We start from the raw sequence: 27,612 nt of genomic DNA, 5'->3' as shown, positions 1-27,612 counted from the left end.
GGACCGCAGCCGTCTCCGCGCTCCACCCTTCCGGGCGCCTCGCCGCTCCTGCGCCCCGGAGACGCACGCCGACTCGCTTGTAGCCACCGCGTGTGGACACTCGGGGCTCGGCGCTGGGAGACGGGAAAGTCGCCAAGGTTTTCTCGCCTGACCCACCCCAGCTGGGCAAAGGAGGAGGAAGAGAAAGTGGACCCTGTGCCCATCCCAGAACCTCCTGCCCTTGGGGTAGGGAGCGAGCAGGGGCGGGGCTGCCCCCTGCACGCTCCTCGCCCCTCCCTCCTCCAGCCCCGCTCCCTCCTTTCTGCGGGAGGCCGACGAGGACTTGGGGGTGAGCGAGTGGAGAACCTCCGGGACGGAAAGTTTGACAACCGGGTTTGCCCTGAGGATTCTGGTAAACACTGCGGGTTTGGCAGCAGGCGGCTTAGAGTAACCCTAGCTGCAGCGTGAACCCGAGCGCTTCGAGAGAGCAGCACAGCTGTGGAGCACCGGAGGCGCCTGGGGAGCTGCGCCCTGGTCCCCGCCGCCCTCGCTGCAGAGTAATCGTCAGGTTCTGCTGTTGGTAGTTCCGTTCCGTTTTAAAATAACCTCCCGCTTCCACTTCCTTTGATTCTCCGTATCCAGCGAAATAGCCCGGCCCCTGTTATTATCCCACCTTACAGCTGAGAAACCCCGCCCAGAGAGGTCAAATGATTTGCTTCAGGTTACTCCTTAATTCAGCCAAAGTTACTCCTTAACCTGGTAAGGAAGAAAGCCCTGACTAGAATGTAGTCCTTCTAACTGCGGTCCTTCAGATAATCAGCAGAATACTGGAAGCATTTAATAATCATGAGAACAGGCCAATATTGCATAAGACCTTTCCTAAATAGGACCTTGACATTAGTCATTAAAACACAAGAGGAGAAAAGAAAGCAAAAAGGAGACTTATTTAACGAAAGGTGGTGGAATCGTGCAGAACCTTGTCTTTCTCAGCTACTTATTTGCCAGTACCAAACAAACATTTTCAAGTAGCACTATTTTAGCCTGATTCTCCAGAAAGCAGAGCCTGGGAGGAATGTCCTGCAGGGAGCCGCATTGAAGGTCAGAATGAGCCAGGGAAGAAGTAAGTGATTGCCTTGACCACTGCCATAGCAAAAGGTGCTCAGTCTTGCAGGAACATTAGAGGGCCTCAGAACTGTCTGTCCAAGGATAAAGGAGAAAGCATTTATCCCTAGACTCACGATCCCTGTTGGTTAAGGAGATCCTAGAGTTATTAACTCCTCTGCACACTTCTGTGGAAGTGGTGAGCTTCAGGCATGGGCCCGTGACTGCATCTGAGAAGCCCTGGGGCTGGAAGCGACAGTTGTGCATGGCATGGCAAAGGTGAGGCGCTGTCTGGTTGCTCTCACTACCCCCCACCCCCCAAGAAGGAGTGGAGGTGGGGGGGACAGCTGTGGGAATCCTGCTGCAGAGGTGGCTGGATTAAGAAGTGGGCTGAGAGAATGTGAGAGGTTCCAATGTGTGTAGTGAGTCTGTAGCATATTACTATATGTAGAAATCAGCATCCCTGCCTAAAAATGTGCAGAAAATGGATGCTTTCAGCATACCAGACTATACAGACTTTGATCACAGACTATGTATCTATCTCTCCTATGGCTTCAGAACAACATTTATATGGGGAATATCCCCAAAGTAGAAGATTTGGCCCTGCCTGAGTGGGATGGCATCAACTGCAGCAGGCAGGCGCAACACTAATGGCATAATTAGGTAATCGTGTGACACTGATGTTAATCTCTGGTGAGGAACAGGGCAGTAAGAGTAAAGGAGAGAGAGACCGGGAGGGGCTGGAGTGGTCATAGAAGGCTTAATGTGTTAGGTAGTGTGGTGGTATTGGAAGGAAGAGGCTGTTCTAGGATGGGAAGAAGTTGTGAAAAAAAATGCAAAGGCCAGAGTGAAGAATGTTCGTATAGGAGACAGTGAGGAGGCGTGCCTGGCTGGAAGAAAGGGCAGCCAGGAGGCGCCCTGGCAAATGAAGCCAGTTACTGGGACAATGGGCTACACCACCTCTCACTGGCTGTGAGACCTGGGCCAGCCACTCACCTGCCGTGGGCTTCAGTTCCATCCTCTATATAATGAAGAAAAAGAATCCTTCCTTGACCCATAGCAGATAATATTCTGAAGTAGCAGAGCTATGACAATGAGTAGGAGAAGGAGAGGGGAAACAAGCCACATTTCACCGTCAGAGCAATTAGTGTAACGGAGAGGTGACAACAGCTTCCTGACCTCCCGACACCACATTTCCTATTCAACCATTAGAAGACTCAGAAAGAACTACTATTTTTCATCTCTTCCTGAGGCATTGCAGCTTTGAGGTGGAAATCTGTGGTAAAGAGCTTTTTAGCTTTTGAGAAAATGATCATTATCCGTATCCAGGTCTTGCTTGTTTCAGGTTTATGAGACAGTGTACTGTAATGGTTAAAAGAGGTAGCTCTGCCACTTACTAGCATGTTACTTTGTCTCCCTTAGTCTCAGTTTTCTTCTATGCAAAATGGAGCTGATAACATTTGCTTCATTGTGTTGTACTAAATGAGATAATATATGCAAAGTGCTTAGCACGGAGTCTGGCATATTGTAAACGTTCACTTCTGGGAGCTGGGAGTGTGTGCAGAGGGAGTGGGGCAGCAAAGAGTGAGAGCAGCAGGGAGCTCAGAAGCAGGACTGCAGGGTGTTGTGCTCCTGGGAGTCGTGTCTCCTGGCTCTGGTCAGGACCAGGTGGGTAGGCTCTGCACCTGCGAGCCTTTATATGTCTTCCCATTGCTCTGCTTATCATGCCTGAATGTGAGTTCCCAGAAAAACTGACTATATTTCACTTCTCTTTGAATTTCCAGGGCAGCACACTTCCTGGCACTTAGCTCTCAAAGAGTCTCTGATGAATGAGTGAAGGGATGAAGGAAGGAAAGAAAATGAAAGGAGTACAGTGTTTGGAGTCATTTGAAACGCGAGAAAAATATTAGAAACCTGAATTGTGTTGAATGAAAACCATGAAGAAAATGTAGGGATTTAAAACTCAATGTATGGGTAGTGATTAGGGTCAAAATGAATAAATTTTTTTGAGTGCTATATGAATTAAGGTCTCAGCAAGAGGGGAGGGGAGTCAGGTAAAGAAGGAATTGGTAAAGGGCCATGGAAAACGATTACATTGTATAATGTTGAATATATTAATTATCCTGATTTGAGCATCACATATTGCACACAGGTAATGATATTCAACTCTGTACCCCACAGATATGTACAATCAATTATGTCAAATTAAAAAAAAAAAAATCTCATCAAGAAAGGGTGAGATCCTAGTTCATACTGAAGGTTAACTAAGGGACTATTACAAAGGTATGGACAGAGCCAGAGGAACCAAAACAGGATGGTGAAGTGCCTAGTTTCTGGCAAGAACCGGGAGCTGTCATTACTATTTGTAGGCCTAAAGAAAGAAGGGCAGGGAGCAGTTACAGGAGCCTAATGAGTGGTGTCTTTGGGATAGGGACATCTGCTAGGACAGGGGAAGAGCAACTGCTGACAACTGAAGTCTGGCAGGGAGGAAGCTAAGAGAATAAATACTCTGTCTTCTCTTGCCCTCTGATCTCTTCCCATTGGCCAAACCCAGCTGGAATTCAGTGGGCAAGAAAGTCCACAGAAGTCAGCTTTCTAGAGCATGGAATAGAGTCTGGAGAGGCAAACAAGGAGTATACAAGTACCTTCTGTCGACCTTTGTCCTGGTGCAGAGAGTACTACAAAGAAAAGGGCAGAATGAGTCCTTGCCATGATCACAAGAGGTTAGAGTTTAGGAGGAGAAACAAACAGTTAACCAGACAATTATAATGGAGTAAAATACATGCCATGGTATGGGAATATATCTGAAGCTCTACAAGTACTGAGAAGGGCCTCCTCTTCAGGGCTTGAGAATTAGAAAAGGCTTCCAAGGAAAAGTGGCATCCAAATTGGCACCTCAAATATTTACCTGACTTCAAAAGACAAAATTAAGAGAATGAAAAGAAAAGCCACCAACTGGGACAAAGTATTTGAAAATCATGTATTTGATAAAAATCTAGAATATGTAAAGAACTCTCAAGTTCAATAATAAGCAAACAAACAACCCAAATAACAAATGGGCAAAAGATTTGAATGGACACTTTACCAAGTCATGCAGATGGCAAACACCTGAAGTGATTTTCAAGATCATTAGTCATCAAGGAAATGCAAATTTAAACTACAACAAAATACTACTATACACCTATTTGAATGGCTAAAATTAAAATGGCTGATCATACTAAGTGTTGACAAGGATGTGGAGAAATGAACACACTGCTGATAGGAGTGCAAAATGGTGCAACCACTTTGGAAAACAGTTTGGCAGTTTCTTAAAACGTTAAAAAACATACAACTACTTTTTCATATGCCTGTTGGCCATTATTAATCATTAGGGAAATATAAATCAAACCACAATGAGGTATCACCTCACACCTGTTAGGATTATTATTATAAAAAGACAAGAGATAAGTGTTGGCAAGAATGTAAAATGGGAACTCTTGTAAATTGTTGGTGGGAATGTAAATTGGTACAGCCATGATGCAAAACATTAGTGAGAATCCTCAAAAAATTAAAAATAAAACTACTATATGACTCAGTAATCTCACTTCTGAGTATATACCCAAAGGAAATGAAATCTGCACCTCATGGAGACATCTGCACTCCCATGTTCATTGCAGCCTTATCCATAATAACCAAGATATGGAAATAACCTAAGTGTCCATTGATAGATAAATGGATAAAGAAATTGTGATATATATGCATGGAATATCATTCAACCCTAAAAAGGAGATTCTGCCATTTGTGGCAACATGGATGAAACTGGAGGGCATTATACCAAGTGGAATAAGCCAGACACAGAAAGAAAAATACTGTATGGAATAAATTGAAACAGTATAGAATGGTGGTTACCAGAGGCCGGGAAGGGGAAGGAATAGAAAGAAGTAGGTCAAAGGGTTGTAGTTTGGTGGGATGAATAAGTCTAAAGATCTAACGTACAGCATGAGGACTATAGTTAATAATATTCTACTGTATACTGAAAGTTTGCTAAGAGAGTAGATTTTAGGTATTCTTACTATGCACACGCAATCTCTGCCTCCGGTGTCACACGGTCTTCTTCCCTGTGTCTGTGTCTTTACTTGGATTTCTTATAAAGACATCAGTCATTGGATTTAGGGCCCACCCTAATACCATATGACCCCCATTTTAACTAATTACATCTTTGAAGACTCTATTTCCAAACAGTCACGTTCTGAGGTTCTAGCGGACATGAATACTGGGGGAACACTATTCAACCCAGTATAACTACTGTGTGGTCTAGCCACTCTACTTCTAGGTATTTACCCAAGAAAAATGAAAGCATACATCCATACAAGATTTGTACATGAATTTTCATAGCAGCTTCATTTGTATAGCCCCAAACTGGAAACAACCTAAATGCCCACGACGAGATGAATAGATAGACAGTGGTATACCCATACAATAGAATACTACTCAGCAATAAAAAGTAATGAATTATCAATGTGTGCAACAACATGACTGTAATTCAAAATAATTATGCTGAGTGAAATAAGCTAGACCATAAAAGAGTGCATACTTTATGATTCCATTTATATAATTCTAGAAAATGTAAACTAATGTATGGTGACAGAAAGCAGATTTGTGGTTGTCTGGGAATGAGAATGAAGGGCTACTAGGGAGAAAGACTGAGTTAAGAAGGAATAAATGAATGGTCCAGATAGAGGGAATAGATGTGAGAGTGCATATAAGCTGCTTGAGGAACTCTTGTAGCAGAGAGACTGAGCATTGTGTTGCAAGATTCTGGGAGCAGTGAGGCTAAATGGGAAAGCTGGTGCTAGGTCCAAAACTACGTTAAGAACTTTATGCTAAACTAACAGGAAGACATTAAGGGTTTCATTTTAACTAGATTCATTTTAACATTCCCGGTGTACTATGGGTCAAAGACGAGCAATTCACGAGGGTTAGGAGACTGCTGCAGAAGTTTGGATAAAGAGATGGCTGTTGTTTGTACTAAAAGGTAGAGAGAAGTAAGCAAATATTTCGAGATATTTAAGAGGAAGAATCATCAAGACTTAGTGTTTGGGTGTGCTGGTGAGAAAAAGAGGGAGTTCTCAAGAATGATGTCCCATTTGGAGAACATTATGTTAAGTGAAGTAATCCATGCACAAAAAGACAAATATCATATGACGTCATTCATTTGTGGAACCTAAAAAAAAAATAAACGGTTGGTATTATAGAGGCAGAGAGTAGAACAGTGGTTCCCAGAGACTGGGGGAGTGGGGGAGGGTGAAATAAAAACAGGAAGTTGGCCAACAGGTACAAAATTCCATTAGATAGGAGGAATAAATTCTGATGTTCTGTTGCACAGTGGGGTGACTGTGGTTGGCAGTTGAGTTTTGTTCGTTGCATAGAAGCTAGAGGAGAGGCTTTTGAATGTTTTTGCCACAAAGAAAGGATAAATGCGTGAGGTGATCGCCACATCAACTACCCTATCCTGATTATTATACAACATAAATATGTATCAAATCAAAACGTCAGATTGTACCCCGTATGTATAACTACAATGTGTCAATTGAAATTTAAAAAAAGAAAAAAAAAATGTTGTTCCATTCCAAGGCCAACCAAGTGGCTCCATTCACTAACAGGTTTGAGGAGGAAGAAGATTTCAGACTGGGGTATGTTGAGAGGCTTACAGGACATCCAGGTGGAGATGTCCAAGGGCAGTTGCATACATGGTATCAAAGTCAGAAACAGGCTGGGAGCCTAGATCTGGGAGTTATCTGTGGTTGATAATTAAAGCCGTGGGAGTATATGCAATTGCCTGGCGAGCGTAGGTTGAGAAAGAAGAGGAGAGGCCTGGAAAGAATCATAGGGATCAACAACATGTAAGGGACAGCTAGAGAAGCAGACTGAGACGGAGTTGGAGAGGTAGGAGAGTACGGGAAGACAGTGTGGTGTTCTGGAAGCTGGGGGAAGAGTATTTCAAGGAGAGAACAATCAACAGCTCCATAGAGAGGTCAAAGAATTTAAGGGCAGAAATATGCATTGGATTATGGGACAAGCAGGTAAGTTACGATTTTGGGGAGAGTGTTGTTAATGGTTGGGGGCGGAAGACACAGTGGTGGTTTGAGGATGACTAGGAGTAGGGACAAGGGTAGGCCACCCTTTCAGGCAGTTTGTAGTTGTAGGGAGAAGGAGAAATGGCTGCATAGGATGTGGGTATAAGGTTGGCGATGAGGGAGAAGGTCCTGGGGGCACTTGCATACTGTAATGAGCATCAAAGTCAAAGTTAAAAGCGGGTTGGGAGCACATGATGATGTTATCGTTGTCATTATTATGTTGTTTTTAGATGAGAGACCTAAGCATGTCTGAATGCTGACGTTAAGGATTTAGAAGGGAAGAAGAAGTCAGAGATACTCTCAGAAAATTCATAGGGTAAGATTCTTGAGAAGACAGAAGTTTCCAGAACAGAAAGTAAAAGGATTCACTTTAGGAAGGAAAGTGATGCCTCCCACGCAGGTAGAGGTGAGAATTTTCTCACCTGCTTGCTTCCACTTTCTCTGTGAAGTAGCGAGGGAGTTCATCTGCTGAGAAGAAGGGGAGAGCTGGAGTTGGGGAGAGTGGGTCAGGCTGGCTCCAATATGAGCTGTGGAGAGAGCTCTGGGGAAACGTAGCTGGAAATCTGGGAATCACCAGGGGCTAAAATGTGGTCCGGGACCAATGAATTTATAGGGGTGCGTGTATTTTCCTAACGATGTTCGGCAGCACAAGCATAGGCAGGGAGAAGGCGGACAGTGGGGCTTCCTCCAGACTGATGTTACCCCATCACGATGGTGTATACAAGGGAGTTGAAGATATTGTCAGGGGAAAGTTTGGTGTTGGTGGTGGAATCTCACAGGCCTCAGCTCCATAATCACAGGTGGACAAGGGGTGGCAGGCAGAGAGGGTTGTGGGGCCAGACTGCCAATTTCAGATACTGGCTTTGTCACTCACTAGTTTTGTGACTTGAGCAAATTGCTTAACTTCCTTGTGCCTTGGTGCCCTCACCTGCAAAACTGGGATGATAACAATGGTGCCTATCTCATTAGCTTGCTGTGGAGGGTAAATGAGGTAATACATGACAAGTGCTTAGAACAGTGACTGACACATAGTGAATACTCACCAAAGGTAGTTTTAATTATTAATTGCTATTACTTAAAAGAAATAAAAAATATTGTAGGGCAAATAAAGAATGAGTATTGATTTGATTTCTTGCTAGAGAGAAAAGCCTTACGACATTTTCCTTGTTTCTTCTCAATAGCTGCCATTTACAGAGTGCATGGTATGCTCCAGGCTCTATGCATATTATGTGTCATGGTTAGGAGGTCAGACTTTACTTTGTATGGAACTTACCTTCAGCAGGTGGCTGCTCACTCTCTGGAACCAGTCCACACTCTGTACTAAACTTATGTATTTCTTGTTTTTGTGTTAGACTAGATGTCTGTACTGAACTTACTTTTATGTTAGACTTGGTGTGGGCCCTGCTCAGTCTCTGGAGCTATGTTGCACTCTCTATAGAACCTGTATTTCTTCTCTGTTTTATTAAACTAGTTCTCACTTTATACTGTGACTTTGCCCTTGAATTCTTTTCTGTGGTGGAATTAAGAACCTGATAAGAGGAATGGGCAGATTGAAGATGACTATTGGGTCCCCCGTTCGGACCCTACCTCTGACATTGGTGTCATTTAGTCTCATAGCTTTAAACACCACCTATATGCCAATAACCCCCAAATTTATATCTCTAGTCTTAACCTCTCCCTGAAATGGAGACTCAGACAGCCTCTTTGACATCTCCACTTAAATGTCCAATAATCATCTCAAATTTAGCACATCTGAAATCTGCTTCCTACTCATCTCCTGTCCCACGCCTTCCCCACTAGGGACTCCACTCCATTTTGGTAAACAGCAATCACTTCTTTCAGACTGCTCATTCCAAAAACCATAAGGCCATCCCTGCCTCCTTTTTTCCTCTAATATTTGACAGCTCACACTTAACATTTGCATCTCACGCAAAATGTACTAGCCACAGCAAATCCTGTGATCCCAGCTTCGAAATGTATCCAGACTCTCTGTGTATCACCTCTGCCCTGTCATTCAAAGACAAACCAGCCTCCTTGCTCACCTGCAGCGTCTCCTGATGATTCCTCACTTCCACTCTTCCTGCTCAATATGGAATACTGTCAGTTCCCTACACCGTCAGTTCCCTCAAATGTTTTATTATTCTTTTAAAAACATAAATTTGATCCTGTCATTTCCCTGCTCGCTCACTCCCTCTTGTCCCCATGGCTTCCCGTCAGTCTCATGATAACATTGAAACTCCTCACTATGGCTTGTAAACCTGTAATGAGCTGACCTCTGGTTGCCTGTCTCACTTCTACCACTTTTTCTCCATCCCCTTTCCTCTGATCACACTTGTTCTCTTTCTGTTCCTTGAACATGTGGAACTGATTCCAGCCTCGAGATCTTGCCAGTTACTGTACTCTAAGACCATTCTTCTCAGACATCTGAAATGACTCTTATGTCATTCAGGTCTCTGTGCAAATGTCACCTCTTCGGGAGAGGTCTTCTCTGACCTCCTACCCAAGTAGCAACACCCCTCCCCTGGTCACAATCATCTCCATTTCCCTACTTAATTTCAATTCATAAAACTTCTGAATACCTGAAATTATATTATATTTCATATATATAATATTATATATATTTTTGGGTATTGTCTCTCCATGAGGATGGGGACTTTGCTCTGTCTTTGTGCCATATTCACTGCCATATCCTTAGTGCACTCTAAAACTCTCTGACACATGGTGTTTAATAAATAAGTGAAGGAATGATTCATGAGAATAAAAAGCTTCACAAAATTCTAGCTGGATGGAAGAAAGAGATCTAGTTATTATGTGACAGTATTTAATAACATGAAAGATAAAGAGATTTCTAAAACTTCAGGGGGAAGAAAATAAGCCACTTTCTTAAAACAGGTTGCTCACTTTATCTACTGAAAGATAATAGAAAACACAATAAAGGGGATGCATTGGCACAAATGGGAAGAGTCCAGCGGCAGGACAGCATTCAAGGGCCAGTTGATTCAGCAACTTAGTGGTGTCATCAATGGTCTATCTTCCTTCCATCTCTCTTCCTTTATGCACAGAGTTAGCTTTTTTCCTAAGACTGGCTTATATACTGATTGCTAGACTCAGTTTGGACGATTTTTTTCTCCTTTACAAAAGGGAGCTAGGGCAAGCTTTTCCCTCAGTACTCTAACCAAGAATCCTAAGATTGACCCCAGTACAGTTCTTAAAACACATGTGCATCTCCAAACAATGGGGCCTGCAGAAATGCATCGTGCTGACTGGCTTAAGCCAACCCCCGCAACTGCTCCCATGGGCCCAACCCCCCAGCTGCAACCATGGGACCAGCCTGCCCACCACCGCACACACTGGCACAGCGCTCTCAGGCCCAGCACTTCCCCAGCTGCACTCATGGCCCAACCCCACCAACTGCACCCACAGGCCCAGCCCCCACCCAACTGCACCCATGGCCCCAGCCCCAACAAAGTACACCCAACTGGCCCAGTCCACCCCAATTGCACCCAAGGGCCCAGCCCCCACCAAGTGCACTCATGGGCCCAGACCCCCTGCAATTGCAGCCACAGGCCCAACCCACCACAACCGCACCCATTGGCCTAGCCCCCTCAACTGAACCCTCAGGCCAAGCCCTTCCCCACCTGCACCCATGGGCCCAGCCCCCGCAACTGAAGCCTCAGGCCAAGCCCTTCCCCACCTGCACCCACAGGCCCATCCCCCACCAAAGGGCACCCACTGGCCCAGCCCTCCTTCAAATATACCCATGGGCACAACCCCCTTGGGCCTAGCCCTCTCCTACAGCACCAATGGGCCTAGCCTCCCCCAAAGTACCCCCATGGGCCCATCTACCACCCAACTGCACCCTTGGGCCTAGCACTGACTCAACTGCAACCACGGGCCCAGTGCCCACCCAACTGCAATGATAATTAATGAAAAGCAATATAAAAATCATAAGGAAATCCTACTGCTTGTACAATGATAGGCAAAAATTAATAAACGAGGCAATTCCAATCTTGTTAATCTTATGGAATAAATTATCACATGCAGAGATGGTGGGACTATTCACACACTCATTGGCATTTCCTCTAAGTTTGAAATTACACATAATCTATAACCCAGTAATTTCTCTCCAACAGGTTGAGAATTTGTTATATGTGGGCATTTGGAAACAAACATGAACTATAGGAGCAGCATTTTTATAAGAGCAAAAAATAAAGTTGAAACAGCCCAAATGTTATAAGCATTGGAATAGATGGGTAAGTTGGATGACCTACAATCTCAAACACCAGCATGTGTGAAACAGACTGAGGCAGAGAAACTAATGATGACCATGTTCAGGGTAATTCTATTAATATTCTTTCATGGAAAGGTTAAAAGAGGCAAAGTTAAACAGAACACTTCTTAATGATACATGATAGATGGTAAAGACAAAAAGAATAACTATAAAATTTCTGATAGTGGTCACATCTGGGGTAGGAGGGAAATAAGGTCAGGATGGACACACTGGGAGCCTAATATCTGCCCAGTCTATTCATTAGTGTGTGTCCAGTCTGCAGAGTTTATATGATATTAATGTTTAAACTTCAAACATTCTATGTAATCTTTTCTAAATATGATATACCTCACTAAAAAAATTTAAACAACTATTTACATGTGAAAAAGTGTACAATTTAAAAATATTTATTTTACCATATTATCTAACTACCTCCCCAGTTTTGCTATCAGTCTTAGCTTGGAAGGAGTTCTCAAGCCTTTTGTACCGGCTCCATTTAAATTTATCTCTATATTCATTTGCGCAGGTTCAGGTATCGAAAGATTGAGAACAAGCCAGTGTCTGTTTAGAGATAACTGGTTTCATGAACATATATTATTAACTTTTATAAAAATTAAGGAAGTAACTTATTATGAATGAAAAGAACTTCAGGACTGATGTCTAATTGAACAAAAAAGCAAAGCATGTATTGTGTAAACCAGGGGGTGTAATAGAGTTGTGGAAACAATAATTACATGAATTGGAATTTCAGACAGAGAGACTTATAGGGCAAAGTTTTTGCTAATTCTCAGCAGGGGCTGATGATCGCACTTGGCCCACGCAGTGGGCAGAGAAACTGGGGAAGTATTGGTTGGTCACTCAGGGCTGGTGCTGGTGTGAGAGATCACACAACGTGAGAAGCACCAACATCATTGGTGTTTTCCACAGGACATTCTCTGCGTTGTGGGGATGAACATGGAGAATTGAGGAGCCAGGCCAAGTGTTCCTTAAAAGTTAGAGTAAAATCTGCCTGAAGCAATGTGCTTGGGAGATAATGTTTCCCCAGAAGGACAGGGCTGCTGATTGGTCCCTCAAGATTTTTGCCACATTTGAAAACTGCAGGGCATGGGTGCTAAAGCAGCAAGATGCAACCTCCAAAGGTCACAAGTAGATTTGCCACAGTCTTTCATGGCTGACCAGTGATCTACAAGAATTTCCATCCAAATCCCTGAAGGGCCTTCCCCGAGGAAGACAGAAGAAGCAGAGACGGATGAGCCGCATTACAACTGCGTATGGGTAATTGGACTCAGAGGGGGACAGAGAGAGGAGAGAGAGAGAGGTGGGCAGAAGCCATCACAGAAGGTATAATGGTCAAGGACTTTCCAAAATGGTATAATATATCAACCCACAGATTAAAGAACCCCAGTAAGATCAGCAAACCCCAACTGGGAATACTAGAGAAAAGAGGAGAAAATCATACTAAAGTCCATCATAGTTAAATTGCTAAAACAAAACAAATAAAGTCAAATTGCTTTTCTAAAGTAAATTCACACCCTTTCATGTCATTATTAAACAATAAATATCAAAATGTTCTAAAACTATTTGTTCATTATCATAAGGTAAGAAAATAATAACAAACCTAAGTATCACAGGAAAATGGATACAATAAACACACAAAAAAGAAATCAAATTATCAGGAGGGGGAAAATGACAGAATAAACAGAATAATAAATCTGAAACCTGTTTATTTGAAAAATAAAAACCAAACAAAAGCCATGTGTTTGCATTCAGTGTTTATTTTGATGAAATAAATTTGACTGAAATAAAAACACACAAATGTAGGAGTAGAAAAAAATGTAAATGTAGATTCTGAAGAAACTACAAAAATAAGGATAATTATTAAAATACACATTTCAGGGCCAGCCTGTGGCTCACTCAGGAGAGTGTGGTGCTGATAACACCAAGGCCATGGGTTCAGATCCCATATAGGGATGGCTGGTTAGCTCACTGGATGAGCGTGGTGCTGACAACACCAAGTCAAGAGTTAAGAACCCCTTATCAGTCATCTCTAAAAAAAAAAAAATACACATTTCATAAATAAGTTTGATACTTTAATGAAAAAGAAAAATTTCTAGCTAAGTATAAATGATAAAACATTGCTAAGAGCCCTCCACCCTTGCCCTGCCCTGACACTAAGGGTACCCCCTGAATGGCTGACCCCAGGGCCCCCTTGGTCTGCCCTTCCACTAAGAGTGCCCCTGGCCTTTCCTGGCCTACCACTATGAGCTGTCCTGGCCAGGCCTGCTGCTAAGGGCCCCACTGCCTCTAAGGGAAGGCCCAGCCAGACATGCACAAGAGACCACTGGCCTGGCCTGCCTTAGAGCCCCTGTTTTAGTCCATTTTGTGTTGCTGTAGCAGAATACTTGAAACTGGGTAATTTATAAGAAAAATGAAACTTATTGCTTACAGTTTCTGAGGCTAGGAAGTACAAAGTCCATCTGGTGCTGGCAACAGTGACCCAGGGGTCTCACATTGCAAGATGGTGGAAGCAGAGAGAGCAGAGACAGAGAGACTCTCATGTGCTCTTCTTTTAAAGCCCTCAGAACCACATACTTGACCACCATTTTTAATTGATTCAATTTGGCATGGTCTGCCCTTGGCCCCCCAAAAGTCTTGTCCTTTTCACATACCATACATTCATTTCATCTCCACAGTCTTAACTTGTTTCAACTCAGGAGTTCAAAGTTCAATCTGTGAAATAATATAATTTATCTACTTCCAAGATACAGTGGTGTGACAAACATAGGGCACATATTCCCATTCCAAAAGGGAGAAATAGGCCAAAAAAAAAGGGGGTATCAGGTCCTAAGCAAGTCCAAAATCCATCAGGGCAGGCATTAAATCTCAAAGACGGTTGGGTCCATGTTCCACATCTTCTACATGCTGGCGGGGGGTTGGGTCCCCAAGTCTTTGGGCAGCTCTGCTCTTGTGGCTTTCCTGGTTGCAGACCACACTTTAGCAATCCCAGGCTGTTGGTTCCACTCTGTAGCTCCACAGGTCTGGGGTCTCCATGGCAGTCCTGCTCTCATGGCTCCACTAGACATGGTACTCATGGGATTTCTCTGCTGCAACTTTGACTCCACATTTCCACTTGGCATTGATCTAGTAAAGGCTGTCTACAGTGACTCTGCCCCTATGACAGATCTCTTCTTGGGCCCCCAGACTTTTCCATACATCTTTTGAAATCTGGGTGGAGGATCCCAAGCCTTCTGAGCTCTGGAATTCTGTGAGCCTGAAGACCTAACACCACATAGACTCCACCAAGGCTTCTGGATTGTTTTTCCAACACTGCAGATCCAGCCACAACTGGGGCCAATCTAGCCACAGCTGGAGCAGCCAAAGAAGCTGGGGTGCTGGTGCTAGAAGCAGTTTCCCAAGGTGGCCCTGAGCAGTGAGCCCGTGGAGGGCAGTTTCCCAAGGTGGCCCTGAGCAGTGAGCCCGTGGAGGGCAGTTTCCCAAGGTGGCCCTGAGCAGTGAGCCTGTGGAGGGCTCCTCAAGCCAGTTCCCAAGACCATTTTCTCTCCCTAGATCTTTGGGCCTGAAATGGAAGAGTTGGCCCCAGAGGCTTCTGCAATGACTTCAGGGCCTTTTTCTCATTCTCCTGATGATCCCATTCTTTTTTGTTCATCTTCTTAGCACCATTTGAATTTTCTTTCTGAAACTGCTCTCTGCTTCTCTACCACATGGCCAGCCTGCAAATCTTCCAAATCTTTACACTCTGCTTCCCTTTTAAATTCTGGCTTTATGTCATGACTTTGCCACCATAACTCAGAGTAGGCTCTTACAAATAGCCATGCAGCTTCCTTAATGCTTTGCTACTTAGAAATTTCTTCCACCCAATGCTCTGGTTCACAACTCTTAAGTTCCAACTTCCACAAAGTGCTAAGGCAAGGACACAATGCAGCCAAGTTCTTTGCCAGTTTACAGCAAGGGTGATCTTTGCCCCAGTTTCTAATAAACTTCTTATTTCTATCTGAGACTTCCTTTGAATGGTCTTTGCAGTCCCTATTTCCATAAGCATTCGGCTCATCACCATTTAATAGGTCTTTAAGACATTCCAAACTTTCATCTTTTTGCTTTCTTCTGAGTCCTCCCAACTCCTCCAAGCTCTCCTCAACACCCAGTTCCAAAGCCATTTCCACATTTTCAAGTGTCTGTTATAATCAACACCCCACTCCTGGTACCAATTTTCTGTTTTAGTCCATTTTGTGTGGCTATAACAGAATACATGGCACTGAGGGCTTTCGTGTCCAGGCCTACTATTTAGGACCCCCCTTCCACTAATGGCCCCCCTTCTGCTAAGGGTCTACCCAGGCCTGCCCCAAGTGCTTCCTTGGCCTGGACTGACACTAAGGGGGTACCCTGTCTAGCCTGCCCCTAGGGACCCCTAGAGTGGCCTGGATTGCTCCTAGGGCCCCTGGACTAACCTGGTCTACCACTAGGGCCTCCTTGATCAGGCAGGCCTATGCCAAGTGCCCCCTAACCTGGCCTGTCCTGCTCCTAAGGAAGCCCATGCCCTGCCTGGCCTGCCCCTAGGGCTTCCCTAGCCTGGTCTGGAATATCCCTGGGACCCTGCTGGCCTGGCCCAGCCTGGCTCAGAGCCAAGGACCCTCCTGACCTGTCCTGGGCTGTCCCTAGGGCCCTGCTGGCCTGGCACTGTGGGCCACCTCTGTCCTGGCCTGCCACTAAGGGCACGATGGCCTGGACTCACCCCTAGAGCCCCTGTGTCCTCACTTGCCACTAAGGGCTGCCCTGGCCTGGAATGCTGCTAAGGGCCTCCTACCACTATGGGTCAGCCTGTCCTGTCCTGTCCAAGGAACCCACTGGTTGTCCTGCCATAGGACCCCCCTTTACTGTTCTTTCCCTAGCAGACCACAGCCATAAGACCCACCCTGCTGCTAAGGGCACCCCTGCCACTAAGTGCCTCCCTTGAATGGCCTGTCCCTGTGCCCCCTTGGCCCGTTTTGGTGCTGAGAGCCCCTGGCCTGCCTCTAAGAGATCACCTGGCCTAGTTTATCCTGGTACTATGGCCCCCCTGGCCTGGCCTGCTTGCCTGTAAGAGACTCCCTGGACTGGACTGGCCTGCCCTGGGGGTCTCTTAGAAGCAGGCCAGGCCAGCATAGACCTGAGGCAGGCCCAGCCAGTGGGTCTCTTCTGTCCACCTGGTCAAGGTCACCCATAGTGGCAGTGGGGTCCTTAGCAGAGGGCCTGGACAGGGACCATTAGTGGCAGTCCAGGAAAGTCCAGGGGTACCATTAGTGGCAGATCGGACCAGGCCAGGGGGTCTCTTAGAGGCAGGCCAGGCTGGGCGTGCCCTACTGGGGGTCTTTCTTCTTTCTTTATTTTGGGCCAAAGGGGAGGTTGGGCCAGGGCCTCCTTCCTGTTAATGGCAGGGGAGGCCAGGAGGGATATAGGCAGGCTAGAACAAAGAAGGAAAGAAGGGAGGAAAGAGAGAGAGAGAGAGAGAGAGAGAGAGAGAGAGATCCCAAAGAAAGAAAGAAAGAAGGAAATAAGGAAGGAAGGAAAGAAGGGAAGAAAGAAGGAAGGAAAGAGAGAAGGGAAGAAGGAAAGAAGGAAGGAAAGAAAGAAAGAAGGAAGAAAAGAAGGAAGGAAGGAAAGAAAGATAGAAGAAATGAAAGGAAGGAAGAAAGAAAGAGCCCCCAAAGAAAGAATGAAAGAAAAGAAAGAAACAAGTAAGGAAAGAAAGAAAGGAAGGAAGAAAAGGCAGGAATGCAAAGAAGGAAGAGGGAGGGAGGGAAGGAAGGGAGGGAGGGAAGGAAAGGAAGGCAGGAAGAGAGAGCCGGAAGGGAGAGCAGAAAGGGAGGATAGGAAGGGAGGAAAGGCAGGGAGGGAAGGCAGGAAGAGAGAAAAGGCAAGGAGAGAGGGAAGGGAAGGCAGGAAGTGTGGGCAGGAAGGGAGGGCAGGAAGGATGGAAGGAAGGAGGGAAGGAGGGAGGGAGGGAAGGAAGGAAGTAAGGAAGGAAAGAGCCCTCCTAGGGCCCCCCTGGCCTGGACTGGCCTGCCTCTAAGTAACCCCCTATTCTGGCCTTGTCTGGCCTTCCAGTAAGGGCTCCCCTGGCTTGTGTCCCCTAGGGCCTGAAAGAAAGAAAAAAGAAAGAAAGGAAGGAAGGAAGGAAGGAAGGAAGGAAGGAAGGAAGAAAGAAAGAGTAGTAAGGAAAGAAAGAGTAGGAAAGAAAGAAAAGGAAGAAGGAAAGAAGGAGGGAAGGAAAGAAATAAAGAAGGAAACAAAGAAAGAAGGAAGGAAAGAAAGAAATAAGGAAGGAAGGAAAGAAGTAAAGGAAGAGAGATAAGGAAGGAAGAAAAGGCAGGAAAGGAGGAAAGGAAGGAAGAGATGGAAGACAGGAAGGTAGGGCAGGCAGGAATGGGGGCAAGGAAGGAAGGGAGGGAAAGAAGGGAAGAAGAGCAGGCTGGAAGGGAGGGAAGGGCAGAAGGGAGGGAGGGCAAGAATGGAGGGAAGGAACGAAGGGAGGGAAGGCAGGCAGGGAGGGAAGAAAGAGAGAAGGGAAGGAGAAATAAAAGAAAAGGAAGGAAGGAAGGAAGGAAGGAAAGAAAGAAAGAAAGAAAGAAAGAAAGAAAGAAAGAAAGAAAGAAAGAAAGAAAGTCATCCTAGGGCCCCCTTGGCCTGGTCTGACCTTCCTCTAAAAGATCCCCTGGCCTCACCTGCCCTGCCACTAAGTGCTGCCCTGGTCAGGCCTTCTTTTAATGGCCCCACTGCCACTAAGGATAGGCCTGGACAGGCCTGCACCAGAGACCCACTGCCTCAGAGCCTCCCTGGCCTGACCTGGCACTAAGGGCCCCCCTGGCCTAGCGTACTCAGTGCTAAGGGCCTCCATGGCCAGACCTACTATTCAGGGCTCCCCTGCTGCTAAGGACCTCCTTCTGCTAAGGGCCTGCCAGGCCTGCCCCAAGTGCTTCCTTGGCACATCCTGGCCCTCCTGGGCCCCCCCGTGGCCCCCCTGGCTTGGCAGCCCTGCCCTAAGTGCTTCCTTGGCCTGGTACTAAGGGGCCTATCTGGCTGGCCTGCCCTTAGGGCCCCTCTGGCCTGACCTGCCTCTAGGGATCTTCTAGACTGGCCTGACCTGCTCCTAGGGCCCCTGTGGCCTAGCCTGGACTGCCACTAGGGCTCCCCTAGTCAGGTAGGCCTACCCCAAGTACCCTCTTACCTGGCCTGGACTACTCCTAAGGCATCCCTGGCCCTGCCTGGCCTGTCTCCAGGGCCCTGCTGGCCTGTCCTGGTCTGGCACTATGGGCCACCTCTGTCCTGGCCTGGACTGGTGCAAAGGGTGATCCTGCCTGGGCTTGCCTTCCACTAAGTGCCCCCATGGCCTAGCCTGCCCCTAGGGCCCATGTGCCCTTGCCTGACACTAAGAGCTGCCCTGGCCAGGCATGCTGCCAAAGGCCTCTTACCACTAAGGCCTCTTACCACTAAGGGCTGGCCTGGCCTGCCCTGCCCAAGGAACCCACTGGCCTGGCCTGCCAAATGGCCCCCTTTACTGGTCTGCCCCTAGCAGACCACTGCCATAAGGGCCACCCTGCTGCTAAAGGCACACCTAAGTGTGCTAAGTGTCCCTTTGACTGGTCTGTTCAGGGAACCCTTGGACTGTCTTGGTGCTAATGGCCCCACCTGGCCTGGCCTGAACTTCCTCTAAGACCCGCCCCCCCAGCTTTATCTGGCCTGGCCTGCCACTAAGGGCACCCCTGGCCTGAAAGGCCTGCCCTAAGTGCTTTCTTGGCCTGCCCTGGCACTAAAGACCACCCTGCCCTGGCTTGACCGTAGGGCTCCCTGGTTTGGCCTGCCCAAGGGATCCATTGCACTGGTTTTCCGCTATGGGCCCCTGAGGCTGGACTACTGGTAAGGGCACCCTGCTGCTTTCATTTCTATTTTGTTTGTTTTGTTTTCTTTCTTTTTTTCCTGTTGTCTTTTTATTTATTTATTTATTTATTTATTTATTTATTTATTTATTTATTTATTTATTCGTTTCTCTTTTATGGTTTTTTCCTTCTCTCTTTCTCTCTCTTTACTGTTTTCCTTCGTTGTATTTTTTCTGGGTTTTGTAGGGGGGTTGTGTTGTTTTGTTTTTTGTATTTTTCTGTCCTCTTTTTTTGTTTCTCCTTTATTTGTTTCTCCTTTTTTGGTTCTCCTCTTTTCATTGTGGTTTTCTTTTCGGGGAAGTTTTCTACATTTTGGGGGTGGTTCCTTTTTGGGGGGGTTCTTTTTGTTAGGGTTTTCTTGTTTTAGTGGGAGTTTTATTCTTGGGGAGTTTTTGGTTTTCTTTATTTTAGTTTTCTTTTTGTTGGGGTTTTCTTCTTTGGGGGTGTTTTCTTTTTGTTGGATTTTTCTTTTTTGCTGGGATTTTCTTCTTTTTGCTGGGGTTTTCTTTTGTGGAGGTTTTCTTCTTTGGGGACTTTCTGGGGATTTTTCTTGTTTTCATGGGCAGATCTTTTTCTTTTTTGTGGAGGTTTCTTCTTTTCATAGGGGGTTTTCTTCTTTCTGTTGGAATTTTCACTGGGATTTTGTTCTATTTGGGTTTTTTTTCTTTTATGGGGATTTTCTTCTTTTTGTTGGGGTTTTCTTATTTTGGAGGATTTTTCTTCCTTCTCTTGGGGTTCTTTTTGTTGGGGTTGTCTTCTTTTGGGGTTTTTTTATGTTGTGGTTTTCTTCTTTTTGCTGGGGTTTTCCTGTTTGGGGTGTTTTCTTCTTCTTGTGGGTGTTTTCTTCTTCTTGTGGGTGTTTTCTTCCTCTTTTGGGTAATTTCTTCTTTTTTGGGGTGTTTTCCTATTTTGTGTGTTTTCTTCTGCTTGGGGTTTTCTTCCTTTTTGGGTTCTTTTCTTCTTCTTATCGATGTCTTCTTTTTCTTCTGGGTGTTTTCTTCCTATATTGGGTGTTTTATTCCTTTTATGGGTGTTTTGTTCTTCTTTTGGGTATTTTCACCTTTTGGGTGTTTTTTTCCTTCATCTTGGTGTTTTTTCCTTCTTCTTGATGTTTTCCTCTTCTTTTTTCTTTTCTTCTTATTTTGGTTTTTTTCTTTTCTGGCCCAACCTCACAGCCAGTTCCATCTTCACATGCTGCACTGACTGCAGTGCACTGGTGACCTCCATATTCTAATTGGTCTGGATGGAGAGAAGCAATCACTGGCTACCTGATGCAGCTGGAGTCCCACAGCAGAGAAGGGGACACAGGGCACTGGCTCACAGGGTTCCTTCCCAGGTACCATTTCATGTGTGGTCTCCATCACCCCATTTTATAGGTGGGGAAACAAAGGCCCAGGGGGTGAGGGTGGAGGGCAGGCTGGCAGGGTTGGTGGCACACCAGCCTGATGAAGCTAGTCTATAGCTTAGCCAGCTGCTCCTGGAGCTCATGGGCCTGGGACAGCAAGCAGCTGGTGGTGACATGGTGGTGCTGCGTGCCTTCCAGCATCTGTCTGTGCTGCTTGCCTCAGAGCCCAGCAGCCCACCCCAGCTCCAGCAGCTGCTCCTCCTGCTCCTGGTTCAGGTGGCTCGGACCCTCATTGTCCTTTACCTGAGCCTGGAACTGACCTGCCAGGCTCTCCAGCTGCTTCTGCAGCTGCTCAGCCTCCACCTGCAGCCACTGTTCTTCCTCACTGGGTCCTGCTGGGGGCTCTGGGGATGGAGAATCAGCTGAGAAAGGAATTGGATGATAAGGGCCACTGGCCTTTTGAGTTGCACAGAACCTGCTGCTTGACCCATAGCTCCTAATTCAGTCTCCTAGCACCAGACCATGGCTTCCCGGCTAATCATTCCTCATGCCCAGATGATGGTCAATCATTCAAACCACTTTCAAATAGAGTTCTTCACATTCTTGTGCTCAAGACAACTGTGGGTGGCTGGCAATGGGCACTCCACCCCTCTTTGCAGACAGGGACACTGAGGCTCAGATGAGCAGACTTGCTGTCTGCTGAGGCAAACCTCTTTCTCTTCCCCCCACCTGCTCCCAGGCCACCCCAGCCCCAGCTTACCTATCTACCATAGGAGAAAGTTACTATTGTTATCTCCATTTTGTAGATGAAATACAAAGTGTTAGAGGTTAACTGCTAAGATCACCTACAGCTGGCATGTGAACATCCAGTTCTATCTAATTCTCTAAGCCCATCTTTTGCCTGGGGGTGGAGGCACAAGCATGAGGGCAAGTGTCTGGACTCACCCTCTCAGCCTCCTTCTGTTGTGGGGAAACAGCAGTCAGATTTCACTGCAGCTCTTTTATCTGCTGCTCACATGAGCACAGGCAGCTCACCAGATGTTCACTGAGCACAGGCAGCCTGCTCACATGAGCACAGGCAGCTCACCAGATGTTCACACTCCCCTGGAATGACAGAGGTCAAGATGGAGCCCAAAGGACTCCCTGAAAGGCCTGCCAAGGCACCAGTTTGAGGGAGGAAGAATGCCCAGATTCACACCTGTTTTCTGCCAGACTGCATGGTGAGCATTGGCCAGGGCTCTCTGTAACTATGCCTTTTCAAACATTAAGACATCAGTGGTCTGAATATGAGCCTTTGTGAGAAAAGCCAAACAGGTGCTGAGAGAGAGGGAAAGGAAGGTTCTCTATGGGATGCGAGGGATGCCATATACTCCACTCACTTGCAGTTGTTCCCACAAGGAGTTCGCCTGCTGACACCTACTCTCCTGCTATGGGAAGAGGAAAGAAACATCCCTTACTGGGGAGGCAGAGATGCAACAGCAAGGGACAGGCCCCAGGAATGCCACCAATGGCCCAGGACAGGCTCATCAGTGAGATCAGATTCTCAGGGACCTTGTGGGGCTGAGGGTGGGGTGCTGAGGGTGAGCCCTGTCCCGGTTGGGAGTGGGCAAGACAAGCCTGCAGCCTCTCCATCTGAGTCTTTCCCCAAACCCATCAGACATGGAATGAGTGAACAAAGAAATCATATTCCTCTTTCAAGTTGATCCAGAGTTTCCTGGTGCTATTTTTTCTATGTGGAGAATCATAGGAAAGTGACTGAGATTGTCCCCCTTGACTCCATTCCCCAGAACAGAGTGGTGGGCAGGAGACAGGAATGGATTTTCAAGGAAAATCTCTCAGACTGTATGCGGATGCAAATTGACAAACTTTCCTCGAACTCCAAAGGAAAGAGACTTTGGGTCTCTGTTGGTTTTCACTCCCAGCTACAGAGCTGAATGTCTGAATCTGGAAACTCTTTAAAGGACAGCCAAAGAAACCTCTAGAAATGGAGGCTGAGAAAGGAAAGACTACCCTTCTCCCAGCTTGTGATTCACAAGATTGCATGTATTCACCACAAACCACACACTATGGGACAGGGACTGTTCTTAATAGCAGGGATCCAGGAATGAAAAGGACAGGCAAGATCCCTTTCTCCCTGATGTTTCAAGTGTGCCTAGAAATCTTTCATTCTTAGAGGTGAAAGGGACCTTTGACACCCTCTATTCTATTTCAGGACACTCAGGCCCAGGCAGGAGAGTTGGCTTGTCCAAAACCAAAGACAAAGCAAAGCAGGAACTAAGTCAAGGTGGGAACACAGGCTTCTCACAACAGTCATCCTAGTGTTTCCAGCAGGGGGACAGCCCAGGGCATGTGTGGTAAGGACTCAAGCTGGGATGTCTGGAGAAGAGAGAGTGGGCAGACAGGGCAGCAACAGAAAGAGCCATGCTGCATGGTCTGGGGTCCCTCCCTCTGAGACCTGGGCCCCCCAGCACCACATTCTCCCTTGGCACCAGGGGCCCCCAGTCCCTTTCTTCAGAGAGCCAAGGGGAAATTGGAGCCCAAGATTGGCAGCATGGAATCAGGGGACCCCACTGGACTCTTATCAATTCCTGGATCATGCTCCTTTGATGTTTGTTTTCTACATAGCTGGAATACAGGGCTACTGCCAGATCTAGGCACCGGTTCTGAGGCGCATGCAGAGAGGAGGATTTGGAGGAGGTCTGGGGGGAGAGGTAGAGAGAGAGATCATTAGGAGTGGGGGTGGTGGCTGTCTCAGTTGGTGGTGAAGTACCCAGCCCCTTCCATGGAAGGTAGTCAAGAGGCTGTCCTGTAGGGGCACTTACTTCCAGCTCCTTCACGTAAACTGATGTCACAAAGGCCTCCCCACTGATGTATGATGTCGGCTAGAAGAGGTGAGAACGCACGTGGAGACTCTCTGTCCCCCTCAATGGCTAAGCCCTCTGACATCCTTTCTTCCCCATCAACTGGCAAAAGTCTTTTTTCCTGCCTGACCTGAACCAGGCCCTTCTCCTGTAGCCCCATTTGTGCCCACTTCTCAAGGTCTCTCTCCCCCTTCGTCACTTCCCTCTCAAGCAGCTCTTATCCTGTACTTTTTTTTTTTTTTGGTGGTGGTGGCCAGTATAGGGGTTGAGACTTGGAACTTGGTGTTATCAACATCATCCTGTGCCTCCTGCAGCTGGATCCAATCAGATAGCCAAGCCTGTGGTCCATCTTTGTGTGTGCAGCTTCAAGGGAGGAGGTTCAGAGGAGAGTCCTAAATCATTTCCCTAGCAGAGGGAGAGGTAGCTTTCAAACCCAGACTTCTTAACCAGTCCCCAACACTTCTTTCATGATCATTACCATTACCCCCTACTGCCCCTTGAGCCCCCTGTTCCCAGGAGCATGACCAGCTGAGACTCACCTCCTTAGGCAACTGGAACCCCCCAGAAGTGGTTGAATCAAGGTTACTGCCAGTTTTCATTTTGTTCTTTGCTCCCGGAGGACCACCAGGGCTGTTTCTCCATTGGTAATCTCTTAACTGTGAAAAGGAAAAGCAGTAATATTCAGGAGATCTGTAAGCCCCTATACTTGCATCCCAATTTACAGTTTTACAAAATATTCTTACTTATACCATCTGATTTAAAGCCACCAGCAACCCTACAATGTGTTGTAACGATCACTAAATGGCTGAAGAAATGGATTGATAACATGACTAAAAAAAGGCAATAATGGAATTTAAATTCAGTCTTCTGGGGCTTTGTCATGAATCAGCAGCTGCCAGGGGGCAAAATACAAATCAGACATCGGGGTTCTCTTTTACAGTGCTGTGAGAGCTGCACACCAGTACTTCTCAAACATTTACATCAAGGTATCCTTATGGCAGAAGTCGGTGAGGGCACACTCCTAAGGATCTGGGGACCTAATAAAAAGGACAACCCAAGCATCATTTCAGAGAGAAGTCTGTTACGATCTTACAAATCCAGGCAAATGTCACCCCTAAGTACATTAATAGATTTTTTCTCTCTCAAAAGAATCAAGCAAAGCTGATGCTTCAGAAAGATGCCCCTTATGAATCCTGTGGCACCCCAGATTGAGATGATCTGGGCAAGATTCAAACTGTGAAGTTTAGTAGCCCAAGATTTATCCCACAGAAGTTAAGTACATCTCCCTCCAGAGAGCACTGACTGAAAGGTACTCTGGTCCCAGAATCCTAGGGAATTCACATGTGAGATACAGACTCAAAAATGAATTGTAAAGTGTGTCTAGAGAGTAGAAACCTGGGAGAAAACCAAACAAACTCATTCTCCCAATTGTCACCCAAAGATATTGTCAACATTTTGAGCTCACTGGTGAAGTGTAGGCTTTTCACGTTGTCAATGTCTAAGTGAAGGGAGTAAGGGAGCAGAAACTTCTCAGTCCTGGGTCCCTTAGTCCCAAGTACCCTTCCAAATGGAAATTTGTGCCATGACCAGAGTAGCCAGAAAGGGGGTAAAAACACTTAGGGGACTGAGTCATCAGATCAAAGACTGGACTCCAGGCAGTAATGACAGTTCCTGGGGGATTGTGACACTTCCCAGGGGAATTTGGACAGTTTGGAATGTGGGGTTGTGAGGTGACTACATTCCACTCCTTCCAACTAATGCCAGAGTCACGACACCACCGTGGGGAAGGGGAGCACAGAGCAGGACCGAGGTCCTTGGAGACAGGAACCCAGGGGACCCAGAGAGCCCAGGAAGGTCTGGTTTGGGGTGGCAGGATGCCAGGGCCGACCCAGGTGGGGAGCCCTGGAAGTAACCTTACTGGCCAGTTACCTGGGGACAGCTGGTAAGGGCAGGGGCTGGGCTTCTGAGGGGACAGGGATGGCTGAGAAGACTTTGGTTGGGGGAGTCAAGAGTTGCAGAGGGGCAAGAGCCCCACATGCCTCAGAAGTGACACAGAGTTCCTGTCCTGCCATAGGAGGGGCCTCGGGCTGGGTCTGGGGCCACAACCCAGCCTGTTATACCTTCTTCTTGGCCACAGCCAATTTCCTCTGTCTCATTTCCTCCTACAACTCTGGGCAGAGAAAAGGAAAGGTGCGCCGCGCATCACCACCATCCAAGCACCGGGGAATAGCTTCCTTCAGCAAAGGGCGCAGATGTTCAACTGAGCCAGAGCCAGTGGGAGCAGGCAGTTCTAGGCAACAGTGAAGTGGGCGTGGCCTCAATGCTCACAGCCCATTGGTGGATGAGAAAGATGAACCTAATGGGGGCGTGGCCAAGACATGGGGAAGGGTGGAGTCACAATGAAAGCTAATGTCACTGTCCACGCCCAGCCCAGGGAGGGGCCCCCCTTGGGGAAATAGGCTGGGCTCTCACTTGGTGCCCATGCAGCTTCTGAGTGACTCTTCATGACAGTCATTACAGAATTCGAGGCACCAGGCAGAGCAGAGAGGCCACTTTCCCGCCCCCACCCTGGACCCTCCTGTACCAGTTCAACACCTGACCCAGGGGCCTCAGACCCCAGGGCTCAGGAGGTGGGAGAGGAATGGACAGCAGGGGAAAGTGTAGCACTTCACAGCTCTGCTCTGGACTTTCTCATCCCAGAAACCACCTCCAAAGACCCCCATCCAGTCCTCCAGATATTTCCCCACTCAGCCCCTTCCTGGAGGGTCCCTTCACTGATCCTAGGAGCTTAGCTGTCCCCTCCCAGCTGGGTCCCATCACTCCTGCTTGCCTGCCAGCTGCTGCTCCTCTCACACCCCACAGCACCCCCTTCCTCCCAGCATGGGCTCTGCGTCCCATCAGACCCAGACGCTTTCCCCTCAGATGCCTCTCCAGGACTGAACCAGGACTTAGCCGAAGCTGCCCTGGGGCCTTCTGATCTCCTGTGAGTATGTTGGTGCCCCCTCTCCTGTGGAAGTCACTGCTAACCCCAGCCCTTTTCTCCATCCCAACAGCAGCCGACACCCCCACCCCAGCCCTTTTCAGGGGCTTCTCCCAGCAGACCTATTTTGCTGAGAACCTCCAGGTCATTTCTCAATCCCTCTCCTCCCTTTCCTCCTGCCCTACAACTTTCAAAGAAGAAGTGGTGTCCTGGCTTGTCCGAGGTCAACTCTTCCCCTACCTGTTGTCCCCTCCCTCCCCCAGCCTCCTCAGATGCTTTACCCCTCTCCAGCACCAGCCACCTCTCCTGCTCACTGGCGTCTCCTCTGTCCCAGCCCTGCCTCTAAATGTACCGCCAGCTCCTCATTTAGGAGAACGCTTGGCATTCACACTGTGTACTCCTTTAGCTGCTAATAGTGTTTCCTCTTCTCTGGCAAGCTGCCCGAAAAAACTCTCATCCCTGTGGTGGGATTGCCACCACCAGCAGCAACAGTCTCCAGTGAGGTGGTGAAAGACGTGTATTCATTTGTTCATTGACTAAGCACCTGCTCAGAGCCAGGCACTCAGCATGCAGGCGTGTGCCAGAAAGCCCCTGCCCTCCAGGAGCCCCAGGCTGAAGGAGATGAACAGGCAAAAAAAAATTCCAGGACAGTATGAGCACGGTTCTATGAGGGGGAGAGGGGAAACCAGACTTGGGGTACAAGGAGGATTCCCCAGAGGTGGTAAGGTCACAGGCCCGGTGATGGATAAGCTGCAGTGAGCCCAGATGATGCGGGCGGGAAGCCGCAAGTTTGCCAAAGGATCTGGTGGATCAGGCTTCTCTCTGAGAATGCGTTGGGATTGCCTTTTCTCCGAGAAATTCAGCACCCGCTGTCCTTGACCCTCTTGTGGCATCTGACTGTACAGATCAGGCCTTTCTCGTTCATACTCATTCATTCCTTCCCTTTTTAAACACAGGCTTTATTGAGCACTTGATTTCTCCTGGTCATCTTGCTGAATCCTTCCAACAACCTTTGAGGCAGACACGTTA

At 47.2% G+C, this 27,612-nt stretch overlaps 1 protein-coding gene across 1 annotated transcript in view; it reads right to left on the bottom strand.

Annotated features, from left to right (window-relative positions):
* Positions 1–23,763, bottom strand: part of PLA2R1 (phospholipase A2 receptor 1, 180kDa) — a 150,187-nt gene extending 126,424 nt beyond the window's left edge. Inside the window, exons 1-2 of the mRNA XM_008563962.1 lie at positions 23,565–23,763; positions 21,063–21,164 (exon numbers count right to left, since the gene is read on the bottom strand). Of these exons, the coding sequence (XP_008562184.1) occupies positions 21,063–21,164; positions 23,565–23,763 (301 nt within the window). The remainder of the gene's footprint in view (positions 1–21,062; positions 21,165–23,564) is intronic.
* Positions 23,764–27,612: the final 3,849 nt, after the last annotated feature.

Source organism: Galeopterus variegatus, unplaced genomic scaffold (genome assembly GCF_000696425.1).
Source record: "Galeopterus variegatus unplaced genomic scaffold, G_variegatus-3.0.2 Scaffold178, whole genome shotgun sequence".
Classification (NCBI taxonomy): Eukaryota; Metazoa; Chordata; class Mammalia; order Dermoptera; family Cynocephalidae; genus Galeopterus; species Galeopterus variegatus.
The sequence above is the reverse complement of the archived record's forward strand: the minus strand, read 5'-3'. Positions and strand labels throughout refer to the sequence as shown.